This window comes from Podarcis erhardii, assembly GCF_964252035.2.
Source record: "Podarcis erhardii genome assembly, chromosome: 6".
In the NCBI taxonomy this organism is placed as follows: Eukaryota; Metazoa; Chordata; class Lepidosauria; order Squamata; family Lacertidae; genus Podarcis; species Podarcis erhardii.
The window spans coordinates 2,071,277-2,088,143 of NC_138510.1; the positions used below are offsets into that span (position 1 = coordinate 2,071,277).

Sequence of the window (16,867 nt, forward strand, 5' to 3'; positions counted from 1 at the left end):
CAGCCTGCCTTGTCTGGGCAGCAACAGCCACAGAGCCCACCAGGCACTGGACACCATCCGGCAACCTAATCCCACCTGAATCCCACCAGGCGGCAGCGGCCAGAGTCAACAGACGCACGAAGCTGCCTCGCACCGAGCCAAACGGCCAGTCTGGCTCCCTCGGGCTGGCAAGTGCTCCCCACAGCCGCTGGGAAAAGCCCCTTCCCCAGTCCTCCTGACAGGGATCTTATAACGGGAAATGTTGGGGATTGAACCAGGACCTCCAAGCCGGCAGAGCTTGGGCACGGCTGCTACGAGTCCTCACTAAGCCACGTCCAATGATGCTGGAAGATTCAGGGCAGTTAAAATACAAGTTCCTTCTTCACAAGTTCCTTCTTCATTTTGACCGTCTGCGCATGCGCGAGCGGCGAAACCCAGAAGTAACGAGCTCCGTTACTTCCGGGTCGCCGCGGAGCACAACCTGAAAATACTTATCCTGAAGCATATTTATCCCGAAGTATGACTGTATACGAAATAGGCACTCTCTGCAAAACCAAATAAACAGAAATCTTACAAATCTCTGAAAGTCACAAGATATGTGCTCTTGATGGATTCTCTTGAAAACATAGATCCAAATAAACATAAGTCTTGTAAGTCCCTGAAAGTCTTTGTAGACTATGCAAGTCTCTGAAAATAATAATAATAATAATAATAATTTATTATTTGTACCCCGCCCATCTGGCTGGGTTTCCCCAGCCACTCTGGGTGGCTTCCATAAAAACCAGAAATACATTAAAATATCACAGATTAAAAACTTCCCTGAACAGGGCTGCCTTAAGATGTCTTCTGAATGTCAGGTAGTTATTTATCGCTTTGACATCTGATGGGAGGGCGTTCCACAAGGCGGGTGCCACTACCGAGAAGGCCCTCTGCCTGGTTCCCTGTAGCTTTGCTTCTCGTAATGAGGGAACCGCCAGAAGGCCCTCGGCGCTGGACCTCAGCGTCCGGGCAGAACGATGGGGGTGGAGACGCTCCTTCAGGTATACTGGGCCGAGGCCGTTTAGGGCTTTAAAGGTCAACACCAGCACTTTGAATTGTGCTCGGAAACGTACTGGGAGCCAATGTAGGTCTTTCAAGACCGGTGTTATGTGGTCTCGGCGGCTGCCCCCAGTCACCAGTCTAGCTGCCGCATTCTGGATTAGTTGTAGTTTCCGAGTCACCTTCAAAGGTAGCCCCACGTAGAGCGCATTGCAGTAGTCCAAGCGGGAGATAACTAGAGCATGCACCACTCTGGCGAGACAGTCCGCGGGCAGGTAGGGTCTCAGCCTGCGTACCAGATGGAGTTGGTAGACAGCTGCCCTGGATACAGAATTGACCTGCGCCTCCATGGACAGCTGTGAGTCCGAAATGACTCCCAGGCTGCGCACCTGGTCCTTCAGGGGCACAGTTACCCCATTCAGGACCAGGGAGTCCTCCACACCAGCCCGCCCCCTGTCCCCCAAAAACAGTACTTCTGTCTTGTCAGGATTCAACCTCAATCCATTAGCCGCCATCCATCCTCCAACCGCCTCCAGGCACTCACACAGGACCTTCACCGCCTTCACTGGTTCTGATTTGAAAGAGAGGTAGAGCTGGGTATCATCTGCATATTGATGGACACCCAGTCCAAACCCCCTGATGATCTCTCCCAGCGGCTTCATATAGATGTTAAAAAGCATGGGGGAGAGGACGGAACCCTGAGGCACCCCACAAGTGAGGGCCCAGGGGTCTGAACACTCATCCCCCACCACCACTTTCTGAACACGGCCCAGGAGGAAGGAGCGAAACCACTGTATAACAGTGCCCCCAGCTCCCAGCCCCTCTAGACGGTCCAGAAGGATGTTATGGTCGATTGTATCAAAGGCCGCTGAGAGATCCAGCAGAACTAGGAAACAGCTCTCACCTTTGTCCCTAGCTCGCCGGAGATCATCAACCAGCGCGACCAAGGCAGTTTCAGTCCCATGATGAGGCCTGAATCCCGATTGGAAGGGATCCAAATGGTCCGCATCCTCCAGGCGTGCCTGGAGTTGTTCAGCAACCACGCGCTCAATCACCTTGCCCAAGAATGGAAGACTTACAAAACTTATTTTAAGACTTACAAGACTTATTTTATTTGTTATTTTGTTTTCATACTGTTTAATGTTCTGTATAGATTATAATATAAAGAGTTTATATTGACATTGCATTGTTGTACTTGGTACATTGTTGCATTGGATATTACTGATAATTGTTTGCAATTGTTTAATTGTTTCGTTACTTGCCTTCCCCAGCCTGGCATGGCAGATGCGTCCCTGACCCCTTCCGTCAGGTGCCTCCACAGTCTGACCTTGGGTGACCCACCCTCCACACCAAGACCCTTCTCCTCTTGGGCCAAGATTCTCCCCTGGCGGCCCAGAGGGCTGTGCAGCTTAAGGAGCAAATTGACTCCTGTAATTATATATATATATATATATATATATATATATATATATATATATATGAATTTACTCCAGCAGTTTCCAAGCAACCTCCGTTTCCATGGCGAAAGATGCCCGGGTTAATCCAAGCAGACGTGCTCGCCTTTGTATTTGCTTTGCTCAAGTGCGGCTTATTGATTTTTACTTTGTTTTTAAGCTTTCGCTTGGCAGGGCTCTGCACCAGAGCTTGCAACTTGGCAGATGCAGATGGGGATGCGGGGAATGAAAGCGGCCCAAGCCGGGAGCACAGAGAGGCGCCTGTTTAACCGTGGCGAGAAACGGCTCGGAATCGCTGGCTTGTGCAAACCCGCCGGGTCTGCGCTGAACAGAGCTGGAGCGTCTCGATGGGTTTGGCTTGTCCGGGCAACTTGGAAGCAGGCTGCTCAGCGCAGAAGCTTCTCTGCGGTGTGAAGAGGCCGATCTGCTTTGCAAAAAGGCTGCTGTCGGTGCCCTGGCCTTTCCAAGAATAGCCTTTTGGACACAGGCTGGGGGGGTGGGCAGGAATCTGCGGCCCTGCAGCTGATGGTGAAGGACATAGGAAGAGCTTGCTGGATCCGGCCAGTGCCCCACCTAGGCCATCATTCTGGTATCACAGTGAAGTATAGGATCAGGTTTAAGGTGCTGGTTTTAACCTTTAAAGCCATATACGGCCTAGGACCCTCATACCCAAGGGACCGCCTTTCCTGGTATGTCTCACGGAGGACCTTATGGTCTTCAAACAAAAACATCTTGGAGGTCCCGGGCCACAGGGAAGTTAGGCTGGCCTCAACCAGAGCCAGGGCTTTTTCGGCTGTGGCTCCAATCTGGTGGAACACTCTGTCACAAGAGACCAGGGCCCTGCGGGATTTGACATCTTTCCGCAGGGCCTGCAAGACGGAGCTGTTCCACCAGGCCTATGGCCAAGGCACAGTCTGACCCGCTCCTTCGGTAATCCTCACAGAACTCTAGCCCAATGGTTGCCATGAATTTGATTCTGAATTGATTTTAGAATGAGATGATTTTAGAATGTATTTCAATTAATTATGATTTTATGTAAACTGTGTTATTTTGACTGTTGTTAGCCGCTCTGAGCCCAGCTTCAGATGGGGAGGGCAGGATATAAATAAAATTTTATTATTACTGTCAGGGTTTTAGGGAGAGAGGAGACAGAGAGCGAGGGCGAGGAGGAAGAGGACGACAACGAGCCGAGGTTGTCCCAAAGTCCGTCTAGCGAATCAGAGGATTCCCAGAAGGGAGCCCCCCTGGTCAGGCCAAGGGGCAATAGAGAGGGAATCAGTCAGAGAGAGGGGAACGAAGAGGGAATCCCCAGTGGGAGTGGCAAAGCGGGACCAGCTCCCCCGTCGGAACGGAGTAGAGGGGGGGGAGTTGCCAGTGTGTCAGAAAGAGCAGGACTGGAAGGAGGAAGGGGGAGGAGTTCGGAGCAAGACGTCCTGCCTGAAAGGGAGGAGTGTAGTACCGAGAGCAGCGTAACTGTAGAAGGGAAGGTCAGAGGCAACGTACGCGCGCCAAGTTCAAATATAGAGGCGCGCGGAAATGAGGAGAGCTCTGAGGAGGAGCCTGGTGCCAAAGCACGAAGGAGGGGGGAGCAGGCGGGAGAAGACTCAGCCTCTGGGGAGTCCCGGAAAGAGGGAAGACAGGGGGGCAGGAAGACCCTGCGGAAAAGGAAAGAGAGGAAAAGGTGGAGCAGTACAAGCCTCTTAAATTGGTGCAGGGGAGGGACGGACTCAGAGGGGACTTCTAACATCTAAGGGTAACAGATGCGGAGCCACGGAGTTTGGATGTAATGACGACAATGATCTTCAATAAAACCTTTTGTATATAGCTTGGACTGGACTTTGGTCTCTTGTGAGCTGGGACCCAGGGTGGCTCTGACAGAAAGTCCCCTCCAAAGAACGCAAAATTTTTTTTTTTGCAAAGCTCACGAACGGTGACAGCCATGACTGCGGAGGAGCAGTTGACAGCGCTGCGAACTACAGTTTCCGAACTCACTGCTGCAGTCCTTGCGTCTCAGAAGAAGCATGACGAAATGGAGAAGCGCTGCCAGGACCTGCAAACAAGGTGGGAACGTGCAAGCAGGGAAGGGTTCCCAGGGTCCAGATCAGAGGGGATTGGACTTGGACGGAGGGGGGGCAGCCTAGTCACCCACTTCGATGGGAACCTGAAGCACTACCCCAGTTTCAGAGCAGACGTTTTGTATGCATTGCACTTGCTTCGTCATGACTTTACAGATGAGGAGGAGAAAGTGGGGTTTATTGTTTCTCACTTGCATGGGCCGGCCAGAGACTGGTTGCGCAATTTGTGGCGTGAAGATGGCCCTGCCCGCCGCGATGCAGATGAATTCATTAAAGCGATGGATGCCTGCTTCCAGTCTACTGTAGATGTGGATCTTGCACGCAGGGAAATTTTTGGATTGCGGCAAGGCAAAGCCACTGTGCGTCAGTACCATTCTAGATTTTTTGCTTTACTGACTGCGCTAAGCTGGGAGAAGGATTGTGCACCTGTGAGGGATTTGTTCTGGGAGGGGCTCAGCGGTCCCATTAAGGATGAACTTGCCAGGGGAGACAGACCCCAGACCCTGGAGGAGCTTGTGCAGAGGGCTTTGGCGATTGGGATACGGCACGAGGGACGTCCTTGGCACACTGAGGAAGAACGTCAGGTGCGTCCACCAGCGAGGACGTCTTCTTTCATCCCCAGGGAGTTCAGTCAGTCACATCCTTCGCCACTGGGAAGGCAGGGGGAGGAGCCCATGGAACTTGGTGGTGCTAAGGCTCAAGCAACAGCCAGAGCCCCAGCTTCCGGTGCAGTGAAGGCAAAGCCTCCTAGAGGGACCAGGAAGTGTTACATTTGCGACAGTGCGCAGCACATGGCGAAAGAGTGTCCCCAGAGGCTGCAGAAACACACTGCAGCTTTAGCAACTGTTGCAGCAGAAATGATGCAAGCAGAGCAACCTCAGGGAAACGACAGTGCCTGGCTGGAAGCAGAGCTGCTGGGGCTCAGCCAGGCGAATCTGTAGAGCAGTCCCCAGCGCTTTTGCAACGCACAGACCCTTTACCACCCAAGCCAGCGGTGCAGCTCACTGCAACACTTCAGTTGCCGAATGGAACCACCCTGGAAGTCCCCATCACGATTGATTCTGGGAGCAACGCAGATTTTGTGGGGACGCACTTTGTCAAGCAGCATCGCATAGCGCTTCTGCCAGCGACAACACCTCTGAACGTAGTCACGGTGGATGGCAGGAAATTGCTAGGAGGACAAGTTGTGCAACAGACGCCTCCCATGGTGATGAGGATTGGAAATCATCGAGAAGTCATCAGCTTCAATGTCACCCGCCTTTCAGACACGCCTATAGTATTAGGCATGAGTTGGCTGGAGAGACACAGTCCTGCTGTAGCGTGGTACCAACGGCAGATCACCTTTTGCTCATCGTACTGTGCTCAACATTGCATCCAGTCCAGCCAGGAGGAGGGAGCTGAGCAGCAGTTGCAACTTGGCATGGTGCAGGCAGTACCCCGCAAGTACGAGGGGTTCCTGGAGGTTTTCTGCGAGAAGGAAGCTGACCAGTTGCCGCCCCACAGGCCTTATGATTGTGCCATCGACCTGGTGCCAGGGGCGCAGTTGCCGACTGCAAAGCTGTATTCCATGTCTGAGGACGAGATGCAAGAACTCAGGGAGTTCATAGAGCACAATTTGAAGCGCGGATTCATCCGAGAATCGAAAGCGGTGGGGGGCAGTCCTGTTTTCTTTGTAAAGAAGAAAGACACGCCCCAGAAAAGACTCATTGTGCACTATCGATTCATAAACAGTAAGACCAAACCCAAGGCCTTCCCCATGCCCAAGATAGATGATCTCCTGGCAACCGTAAGGAAGGGGAAGATCTTCACCAAATTGGATCTGCGTGGAGCGTATAACCTCATACGCATCCGGGAGGGCGATGAGTGGAAGACGGCCATGTTCACGCCTCTGGGCACGTACGAATACAGAGTTATGCCATTTGGTCTCCAAAATGGATCTCACGTCTTCCAAGCATTTATGCATCACGTGCTAGCGGGACTTCTCTACAAGAAATGCGTGTGTTTCCTCGACGACATCCTGATCTTTTCGGAAACGGAGGAGGCCCATGAGAAGGACGTAAAGGAAGTCCTGCAGAGACTACGGGAGAACAAGCTCTACGCCAAGTTAGAGAAGTGCCAGTTTGATGTGACGGACGTGGATTTCCTAGGCTACAAGCTGTCCGACAAGGGGCTGGCCATGGACAGCGCCAAGGTCCGCGCGGTGTTGGACTGGAAGAGCCCTCGCAATCGGAAGGAAGTCCAAAGATTCATCGGCTTCGCCAACTTCTACCGCAAATTCATCAGAGGTTTTGCAAAGGAGACGGCAGCGATCACGGACACTCTCAGTTCCAAGAAAAAGAGGTTCGTGTGGACGGAACAGGCGGAGCGCTCTTTTCAGAAGCTTAAAAGCCTTTTCGCCTCCGAGGAGCAGCTGCTGCACGTGAATCCAGGCAAGCCCATACAACTAGAGACCGACGCGTCAGACAGAGCGGTTGGAGCCGTACTCCTGCAAGAAGATCCACATGGAAACTGGAGACCCGGTGCCTTTTACTCCAGAAAGCTCAGCAAAGCGGAGCAAAACTACACCATATGGGACAGGGAGCTGTTAGCCATTCACGCAGCTTTCAAAGCGTGGCGACACTTCCTCATAGGAGCCAAGCACACAGTACAGGTCCGCACGGATCACAAGAACCTAGAGTATTGGCGCACGGCGAAGCTCCAAAGCCAGAGGCACATGCGCTGGGCGGAATTCTTCGCGGATTTCGACTTTCGGATAGAGTACGTCCCAGGAGATTCCAACGTTATAGCCGATGCGCTATCCAGGAAACCGCAATATCTCGATGAAGCGGCGCCTGTAGCAGCCAAGCACATTTTCGCACCGCAGGCGTGGTCGTGCGCTGCCGCCACAGTAGATCTGGACGCGGTGCGACGCGCGTTGCAAGTGGATCAGTTCGCACAGTCCAAGATGGAGGAATTGCGCAGAGGTGTGCAGAGTGGCGAAGAGTTCCAACTACGCGACGGGCTGCTAACTCGCAAAGGTGCCCTCTACGTGCCAAGCGACGAGCTTCGCGCAAAGGTTCTGCAGCAGTTGCACGACGCCCCCTGTGCGGGCCACTTCGGTAAGGAGAAGACAATAGAACTGGTGGCAAGAGACTTTTGGTGGCCCCGGATGCGTGGAGAGGTAGCGGATTACGTCGCCAGGTGTGACACTTGTCAGAGGTTCAAGCCAGTACACCAGAAGCCAGCTGGGCTGTTGGAACCGCTGGAAACGCCACAGCAACCGTGGGAGAGGGTAGCTCTGGACTTCGTTACTGACCTGCCCAGCTCCAGGGGGAAGACGGCGGTACTGGTGGTTGTGGACCTGTTCACCAAGATGGCGCACTTCATTCCATGCGCAAAGGTGGCGACGGCGGAACAGACTGCCAAACTCTTCATCGATCACGTGTTCAAGGTGCATGGGCTGCCGCAGTCCATCCTGTCCGACAGGGGGCGCCAGTTTGTTTCCAATTTTTGGCAGAAGCTTTTAGGTATCCTGAACGTCAAGATCAACCTCACGTCGGCGAGACACCCACAAACCAACGGCCAAGCTGAGAGGGTCAACGCGATCATGCAGCAGTACCTGAGATGTTACGCCAACCAGCGACCAGCAGTTTGGGTGGACTACCTGCCGATGGCAGAGTTTGCCTATAACAACACGAAGCACGCGTCCACGGGGGTGACGCCGTTTTTCGCGAACAATGGTCGTCACCCCAGAACCTTCCCGGGGTTCGTGGCACCGGGAGAGGGGGTGCCGCAAGGAGCCGACCAGTTTGCAGCGGAGCTGCAGGAGGTGCACGAAGAGTTGCGGAGACATTTAGAGCTGGCCAAGCAAGCATATAAGGTGCAGGCTGACAAAAACAGGAGAGAGGGAGAGGAGATCCAGGTGGGGGACTGGGTGTGGTTAGCGGCCCAAGCGATGCCAGCCAAGTCGTTGGCCAAGAAGAAGCTGGGGCACAGGCAGTTAGGGCCGTACCAGGTGGAGGCTAAAATCAACCCTGTAGCCTTTCGACTAGCCCTCCCCGAAGGTTCCAGAGTGCACCCGGTCTTTCATAGATCGGTGCTCACTCCCTACAAGGCACCGCACAGGTTTCAGGAGTCTGACACAGTCACGCAACAACACACTAAGTCACAGGAGAGGGAGAGGGCGCCTAGGGCCGAACCACTCAACGAGGTCACAGAGATCCTGGACTCGAGATGGGGGCAAGAGGGAGTAGAATATTTTCTAGTCAGAGAGGGTGCCCCAGTCAGTGCCAATGGTTGGGTGCCGGGCTACGCCTTAGACGAACCTCTTTTAAAAGACGAGTTCCATGCCCTTTTCCCTCATAGACCCATGCCAGCCGAGTACTTTGATGACTGGCTCTTTACGCCCACATGTTCAGGCAGCACTTTCCACGGCTTTTCTTCAGCTGAAGAAAGGTCGCCGGACTCCAACTCGCCCAGGGGATCGTGTTCGGGGGTGGACACAGAACCCTCTTATTGGTGGGACGAGCAACCAGAGGAGGACTGGCGCAGGAAATGGCTGACGGGACCTTGGCAGGCAGCACCGGACCAGGTACCAATGGAGGAGGGAGAAGAGAACACCTTGGGTCAAGAACCCGAATTCGAACACTCGTACAACGAACTGCAAACAGAGGAGATGGAGGTGCAGAATCTGTATCCTGCGTCCGCCTCCGAAGAGCGGCAGCTTCCACAACCTGCACCCGATGAGCGGAAGGGGGGAAGGGGGGGCTTCGAGGGGGGGATGGATGTCAGGGTTTTAGGGAGAGAGGAGACAGAGAGCGAGGGCGAGGAGGAAGAGGACGACAACGAGCCGAGGTTGTCCCAAAGTCCGTCTAGCGAATCAGAGGATTCCCAGAAGGGAGCCCCCCTGGTCAGGCCAAGGGGCAATAGAGAGGGAATCAGTCAGAGAGAGGGGAACGAAGAGGGAATCCCCAGTGGGAGTGGCAAAGCGGGACCAGCTCCCCCGTCGGAACGGAGTAGAGGGGGGGGAGTTGCCAGTGTGTCAGAAAGAGCAGGACTGGAAGGAGGAAGGGGGAGGAGTTCGGAGCAAGACGTCCTGCCTGAAAGGGAGGAGTGTAGTACCGAGAGCAGCGTAACTGTAGAAGGGAAGGTCAGAGGCAACGTACGCGCGCCAAGTTCAAATATAGAGGCGCGCGGAAATGAGGAGAGCTCTGAGGAGGAGCCTGGTGCCAAAGCACGAAGGAGGGGGGAGCAGGCGGGAGAAGACTCAGCCTCTGGGGAGTCCCGGAAAGAGGGAAGACAGGGGGGCAGGAAGACCCTGCGGAAAAGGAAAGAGAGGAAAAGGTGGAGCAGTACAAGCCTCTTAAATTGGTGCAGGGGAGGGACGGACTCAGAGGGGACTTCTAACATCTAAGGGTAACAGATGCGGAGCCACGGAGTTTGGATGTAATGACGACAATGATCTTCAATAAAACCTTTTGTATATAGCTTGGACTGGACTTTGGTCTCTTGTGAGCTGGGACCCAGGGTGGCTCTGACAATTACTATTTTTATTAAGAAGGGCTTCCTTTGATCTGTCCTGAGTCTTCCAGCATCAACTTGGATGTTTGTGTGTTATGAGACAGGGAGAAAAAAATTCTCTACCCACTTTGTCCATGAAGAAAGGTTGCAGCATCTGGGGCCTTTTTTAAAGCTTAGAGTAACAAGCGACATTATAGAACTTTATAAAATGGTGCACGGCGTTTTTAAAAAGCAGATTGGAAGGGACCCACAAAGGCCATCTAGCCCAACCCCCCCCCCCAATGCTGGAATCTCAGTTAAAGCATACATGGCAGATGGCCACCCAACCTCTGCTTAAAAACCTCCAGCGAAGGAGTGTCCAGCACCTTCCAAGGGGGTCTGTTCCACTGTTGGGCAGCTCTTACACTCAGAAAATTCTTCCTAATGTTGAATCAGGATCTCCTTCCTTGTAACTAGAATCCCTTGGTTCGGGCCCTCCCTTCTGGAGCAGCAGAAAGCAAGCTGTCTCCCTCTTCCATGCGACAGCCCTTCAGATCTCTGAAGATGGCTATTGCATCTTCTCTCTGTCTTCTGTTTGGCAGGAAGGACTCAGGCTGGGCGTCCCTCTGGGAAGGGAGAGGCTCACGTAACTTGAATTGAAGCTTGCAGAAACTTTGGAGATGGGAAAGGACTTTCGCTCCCACTGAGGCAGAGCAAGGACCCTCAGCGCTTGCCCCTGCCCCCAGGGCATTTTGGGCTTGGTTGTGTTAGGATATCGATGTTCCGTTCTGCCTTAAGAGGAACAGATATGTGGAGTTGTTGTATGTCACCTGTCTGTTTACTTCCAGCCTGCTGGGAACATCCGTTGTATATTGCTTTTGCTGTAGTGCTGGTTTGCTTGGACACAAAGGGAAGCAGGAATGCTTTTCCTTTGTTCCTGAACTATGCTGAATAAATGCCTGTAAATAATGCTTACACATGTCTCTGTCCGCCACTTCCCTTGTGAAGATTTGTTCACTCTGCTGATAAGAGCGTGCTCAGCTTCTGAAGGTTTCGGAGGCTCGAGTCACTGATTGATGCTGTTCCAAGAACCAGAGTTCGCCCGGCTGCCGGCTAGAGCCACCTGGGGGCTGCCAAATGCCCCCTTGTTCCCAGCAGCATCCCAACAGGTTGGAGCCCTATCAACAGAACCACTGGTGCTTCTTCTGCTATTAATGTGAGTTGACTGGGGGTTTCTTTCCTCCTCCAAATTTCCTTGACTAAACATGTATTAAAGAGCAATTAAGAAGCCACGCCACAGGGACACGGGTGGCACTGTGGGTTAAGCTACAGAGCCTAGGGCTTGCTGATCAGAAGGTTGGTGGTTCAAATCCCCGCAATGACGGGGTGAGCTCCCGTTGCTGGGTCCCTGCTCCTGCCAACCTAGCAGTTCGAAAGCACGTCAAAGTGCAAGTAGATCAATAGGTACTGCTCCGGCGGGAAGGTAAACAGCATTTCCGTGCGCTGCTCTGGTTTGCCAGAAGCGTCTTAATCATGCTGGCCACATGACCCAGAAGCTGTACGCCGGCTCCCTCGGCCAATAAAGCGAAATGAGCGCCGCAACCCCAGAGTCGTCCTTGACTGGACCTAATGGTCAGGGGTCCCTTCACCTTTACCTAAGAAGCCACGATGGCAGCAGAGGGTCTGGTCCTTTTCCAGGATTTGCCAAGCGGTGGAGAGAAATGGGTTTGGGCTCAGGCAAGCACAAGTGACGTTCAGGGCCAAAGGGACAGAAGAGAGAAAACAGAAAGAAAATGGGTGTGTTGTGGGAGAGCCACCTTTGCCTGGTTTTGTGAAACCAGCAGGCAGGGCTAGGAAGGCTTCCCATTAAAGCAAATTTGCCTTTTTCCAAAGAGACTTATATGCTAAGAAGATTTCGTTGGCTGGCCCACCTACCTGGAACTGGAATCCCAAGAGGCTGGGGTTAGTGCTGGATGCTGCAGCACAATTGCTGACAGAAGGGGGGGTCTTGTCCGCAGAGAACACCTGTGTGTGCTCAGAAATCTGCACCGGTTGCTAATTTGCTATTGGGCCAAGTCCAAGGTGTCAATATTAGCATAGGAAGCCCTGAAGAACTTGGGAGCAGTTTACGTACGAGGTCGCCTTGATCCCACATGTGCCCACTGAACCGCTTTGATCAGCAGAGCTGGCACTGATACAAGGCCACAGGATGCCTTTTCTGCGTTGGAAAGAACTCAGACTTTCAGTGGGGCGGCAGCTACACTCTGGAACCCCTTGCCACTTGGCCTCGGGCAAGCGCCTTCACTGGACTCCAAACTTTTTGGTCTGGCAAGGACTGTCCGCACATGTAGAAAGTGGATGTATGTTTCAATCTCTTTTTAGTTCATAGCTGACTTTTATCTTTGGGATGTTTCAAAGGTCTGGGTTTTGTTTTGTTTTTTACTGTTTTTACAGATAGTTTTACTGTTTTATTCCCTTTGGAAACTGCGTCAAGGTTTTTTTTTTTTAACAATCAAGCAGCAATAATAATAAATAATAAATAATAACTTATTACTTATAGCCTACCCATCTGGCCGGGCCTCCCCAGCCACTCAGGGTGGCTTCCAACAGAATATTAAAAACACAATAAAACATCAAACATTTAAACCTTCCCTAAACAGTGTATAGATATATCAGGAAGCTTTTAATGTTTGATATTTTACTATTGTGCTACTACTGCATTACTTTTATTGTTGTTAGCCGCTCTGAGCCCGGCTTCAGCTGGGGAGGGCGGGATATTATTATTATTATTATTATTATTATTATTATTATTATTAGTTTTATATATGTTATATATATATTATATATGCTGTAAGCTGTCCAGAGTAGCTGGGGAAATCCAGCTAGATTGGCGGGGTATAAATAAAATAAAGATGATGATGGAATGAATGAATGCAGGTCCTTGTTGAGTGAAGGGAAAGGCCCCCTGCACCTTGGCTCACTTGCCTGAGTCACCTGAAGCAGCCAGACTTGTGGTGTTGCTTGTGGAGCATATTTATGGATCTAGGAGGGGGCAGCTTTTCTGCAGAGAGGGGGGATTAGACTTGATGGCCGAGGGAACCCTACACTGCTATGAAATTCTGTTCCGGGTACAACATGAAAGGCTTTGTGTTGCCTGCGTTTCCATTACCTGCAGGCGGCCTCTTGCAATTTGGCAGGTTGCTTGGCGCTGAGGTAGGGGAGGCAGGCGTCCTCCACTTTATTCAGGTCGCCCTCACCTGTGGGAACAGGAAGAGAGAAGCGTCAGCAGAGGACGACTCACGCAGGGAGCGCCCCGGAGGGTGGGCAGAGCGTCGGCTTGCATCTGCAAACAAGGAGGGTCAGGCAAGATTTAGGGCTGTTTCCCACAAAGCACACGCATCTGCCTCTCACCTGGCATCAGCTACAGGACAGAAAAACCTAAAATAGAACAAAGCCTTTAACGGGATGTCGGCTACAAACCTCGTTTCACTGAACTATTCAGTTTCCTCAGAAGGAAATAGAAAAATCATAAACTTTAAATGACCAAAATTCAAACAAGGGTTGTTTATTGTTGTTGTTGTTTAGTCGTGTCCGACTCTTCGTGACCCCCTGGACCAAAGCACGCCAGGCACTCCTGTCTTCCACTGCCTCCCACAGTTTGGTCAAACCAAACAAGGGTAGAACCCCCAAAATTCTGACGTATTATAATCCTAGCTTGACTAGGAAAAGCAAAGAGCAGTAATAAAGGATTGAGGACTCAAAGGTACAGTTTCTAATAGTGAATTTACAAAAAAGGTTTGAAAAACTAAATGGCAAGTTTTAAACAAAGCCCAACTTGAAGAAAGCAAAGCACAATAATAAAGGGTTGAGGACTCAACTGTGAAAATTCTAGTGCTGCTTTTACAAAAAGGTTTAAAAACCTAAATGGCACAAATTCAAAGAAAGAAATATAAGATAAAGCTGTTTTAGATTTTGAATGAACTCAAGAACAGGGCTGAAACACTCCCATGGTCTAGATGTTACTGCTGATGTTAAAGACGAGCTCTATCGCGCACAGACCTCCCTCCCTCCCTCCCTTCAACAGGCTTTCATATTAAATTTTCTCTTTCACAGGTTCTTAGTTGCATTCTATACACATCACAAGATTTATTTTAATCCTGCTACAGCCTTTAAACATCTACAGTTATTACCTATATACTCGACAAATTTACTCCGTTCCTTTTTGAACTTTGTTTCTTCTTGGTTACAGATCCTGTGGGTCAGTTTTGCTAATTCTACATATTCAACCATTTTTGTCTGCCACTCCATTAGTGTTGGTATTTCCTGAGTTTTCCATTTTGGGGCTACTGAGATTCTGGTGGCAGTCGGAGGGTACATAAATAGTCTCTGGTCTGCTTTTCTTAATTCATCGCCTATCAACCCCAGCAGAAAAGCTTCCGGTTTTGGGGGGAAGGTACATTTAAATAGTTTTTCCAAGCTATGTTATCCTAAGGTTACAAAGGTTCGGCTGTTGTAATTTGGCTAATTCTCTTTTAAAGCTGTCTAGGTTGGTCACTGCCTCCTGTGGCGGGGAGTTCCACAGATTAACTACTCACCAAGGTCCAGAGTTTTGCATAGGGACCCGAGGCCCTGCAGCACGGCGAGCTGTAGCTTGAAGGCAAGGGTGTGGCTATAGATGGGCCCTGCCCGGGCGCTGACCGGAGCCTGGGTGACGAGGGAGGCTGCCAGCTTGGGCAGGACATCTTTGGAGAATCGCCGCCGCAGGAAGTCGCCGCTGTGGGCTCCCAAAGTGCACAGCACCTGTGGAAATTCCACCAAACAGGCTCTTATTCACAGAAGCAAGTCACATTTGCTTGAATGAGTGCAATCTGCAACAAAATGCTGCCGTATCGAGGGCTCCTGTGCAGTTTTCTAGCCAGCTATGCCCTTTCCCAGGATACTCCATTCCATTCCCCTTCTCCCCTGCGATGAAAAGCAGGACTCTTTTTCATTCTGCTTCAGAGCACAGCCGCTCTGTGCCAGGCCACCTGCACCCAGTTTTGCTTTCTGCATGAATCTGCACTGAGTGGGCGATCTGCCACAAGACCCAGGCAGAGGGGCTTCTCGGTGGTGGCACCTGCCCTGCGGAATGCCCTCCCCTCAGATGTCAGATAAAACAACTACAGTCATACCTCTTGTTACGATTGCTTCAGGTTAAATCTTTTCAGGTTGCATCCTGCGGTGACCCGGAAGTAACAGAATGGGTTACTTCCGGGTTTTGCCGCTCGCTCATGCACAGACGCTCAGAATGACATCGTGCGCATGTGCAGACGTGGCGAATCGCTCATGATGCGAACGGTGCTTCGGAACAGATCCCGTTCACATCCAGAGGTACCACTGTATCTGACTTTTAGAAGGGAAGTTTTTAAATGGTTGATGTTTGATTGTGTTTTTAATATTTTGTTGGGGGCCACCCAGAGTGGCTGGGGCAACCCAGTCAGATGGGCGGGCTATGAATATAAATTATTATTCTTTCTCTATACCACGTTCAGCCCATATCTGGGGGGCTCGGAGCAAATACTGCAGGTTGGGTTTCCACACTGTTTGCACAGTGCCGCGCAGCTCTGTGTATGAGAGCGACTGTGCAAGTTGGGGGTGCCTGCAGCATCATGCAAAGGACTAAAGACAAGAAAGTGCAAGAACTGCTAAGCCTCTAGGCATCGCAGCGGGTTGGACTAGATGACCCCTGGGGCCCCTTCCGACTCCGCAATTCTACGATTCTAAACTCGGCTGCCAAGAGGAGGCCCACCCAGCACAGGGAAGGTTGGGTCCCCTGCCGCACTGAAGTTCTCTCCCTCCCTCTCTGCAGTTTCAGAAAGGAGGCCACCACGATCAAAGGGATTTCTATAATTAAAAAGTATCACCTTCCCTGCTGCTTGGCAGCATATCTCAAAATGCTGAAAAGGTAACTGCGTTCCTCGATAACGTCTTCTCCTCTCCCGCGCAAAAAAATCCTGCCTGGTCCTTGAGATGTTGGCTGGGTATTGCAGGCTTGGCTGGGGTTTTTTTTTTTTTGTCCCCCCCCCCCAAGGTGGGGCCCCCTGTGTATTATGCTTTTAGCTTTAAGTCGCTCAAACCATTTGCACTTCAAACGTTCTCCTTGTAGGCCAGATCTCGGAGCTGGAAGCCTGGAGGGCATCAAATGCTTCTTCCTTGCCATGTCAGCTGGCAACTGGAAGAATCTGCTGGCGCACAGCTGGGCCAGATTCGCTAAAAGGGGAGCACAACCCCCCCCCCCAAAAAAGACGAGATCTTGCACCAGCCCTTGAGAAACAAACAGGAGATGAAATATAGGGAGGGAGATTTCCTCTTTGCTGCGCCACTTTTCCCCCTGTGACCCTGTTTTTCACTTCGCTTTTTCAGCCAGGCTGCAGCTGCGGAAGCCAACCTGGTGCCCCCATGACTCAGTTAGCACTACGGAGCTCAGCACTGGACCGCACTGTCAGACTGTTAGTTTTATTCCCTGTTTTGCTTATTGGAATTTTGCGTTGTTCTCATCGGCCGACTGGCCTTCTTTTGGAGGCAGCAATGCTTCTCACTGCCAGCTGCTGCAAACTGCAGGAGGGGAGAAGGGCTCCTGCGTTCGAATCCTGCTTGTGGGTTTCTCCCCACAGGCATCTGGTTGGCCACTGTGGTGATTGGCCTTCTGTGGTTTCCAGCAGCTGATATTCAGAAACCGGGGCTGCCCTGAGACTGACCCAGAAACTCCAGCGGGTGCAGAATGCCGTGGCAAAACTCCTTATGGGGTCCTCCCCACGGGATCACATTCAGTCAGTTGCACTGGCTCCTGGTGGAGTACAGGAT

The 16,867-nt window shown here is 51.6% G+C and overlaps 1 protein-coding gene across 1 annotated transcript in view; it reads right to left on the bottom strand.

Moving 5' to 3' along the window:
• The window catches only part of TTI1 (TELO2 interacting protein 1), a 42,260-nt gene that overhangs the window by 8,338 nt on the left and 17,055 nt on the right, over positions 1-16,867 (bottom strand). Inside the window, exons 6-7 of the mRNA XM_081867559.1 lie at positions 14,620-14,824; positions 13,194-13,281 (exon numbers count right to left, since the gene is read on the bottom strand). Coding sequence (XP_081723685.1) covers positions 13,194-13,281; positions 14,620-14,824 — 293 coding nt within the window. The remainder of the gene's footprint in view (positions 1-13,193; positions 13,282-14,619; positions 14,825-16,867) is intronic.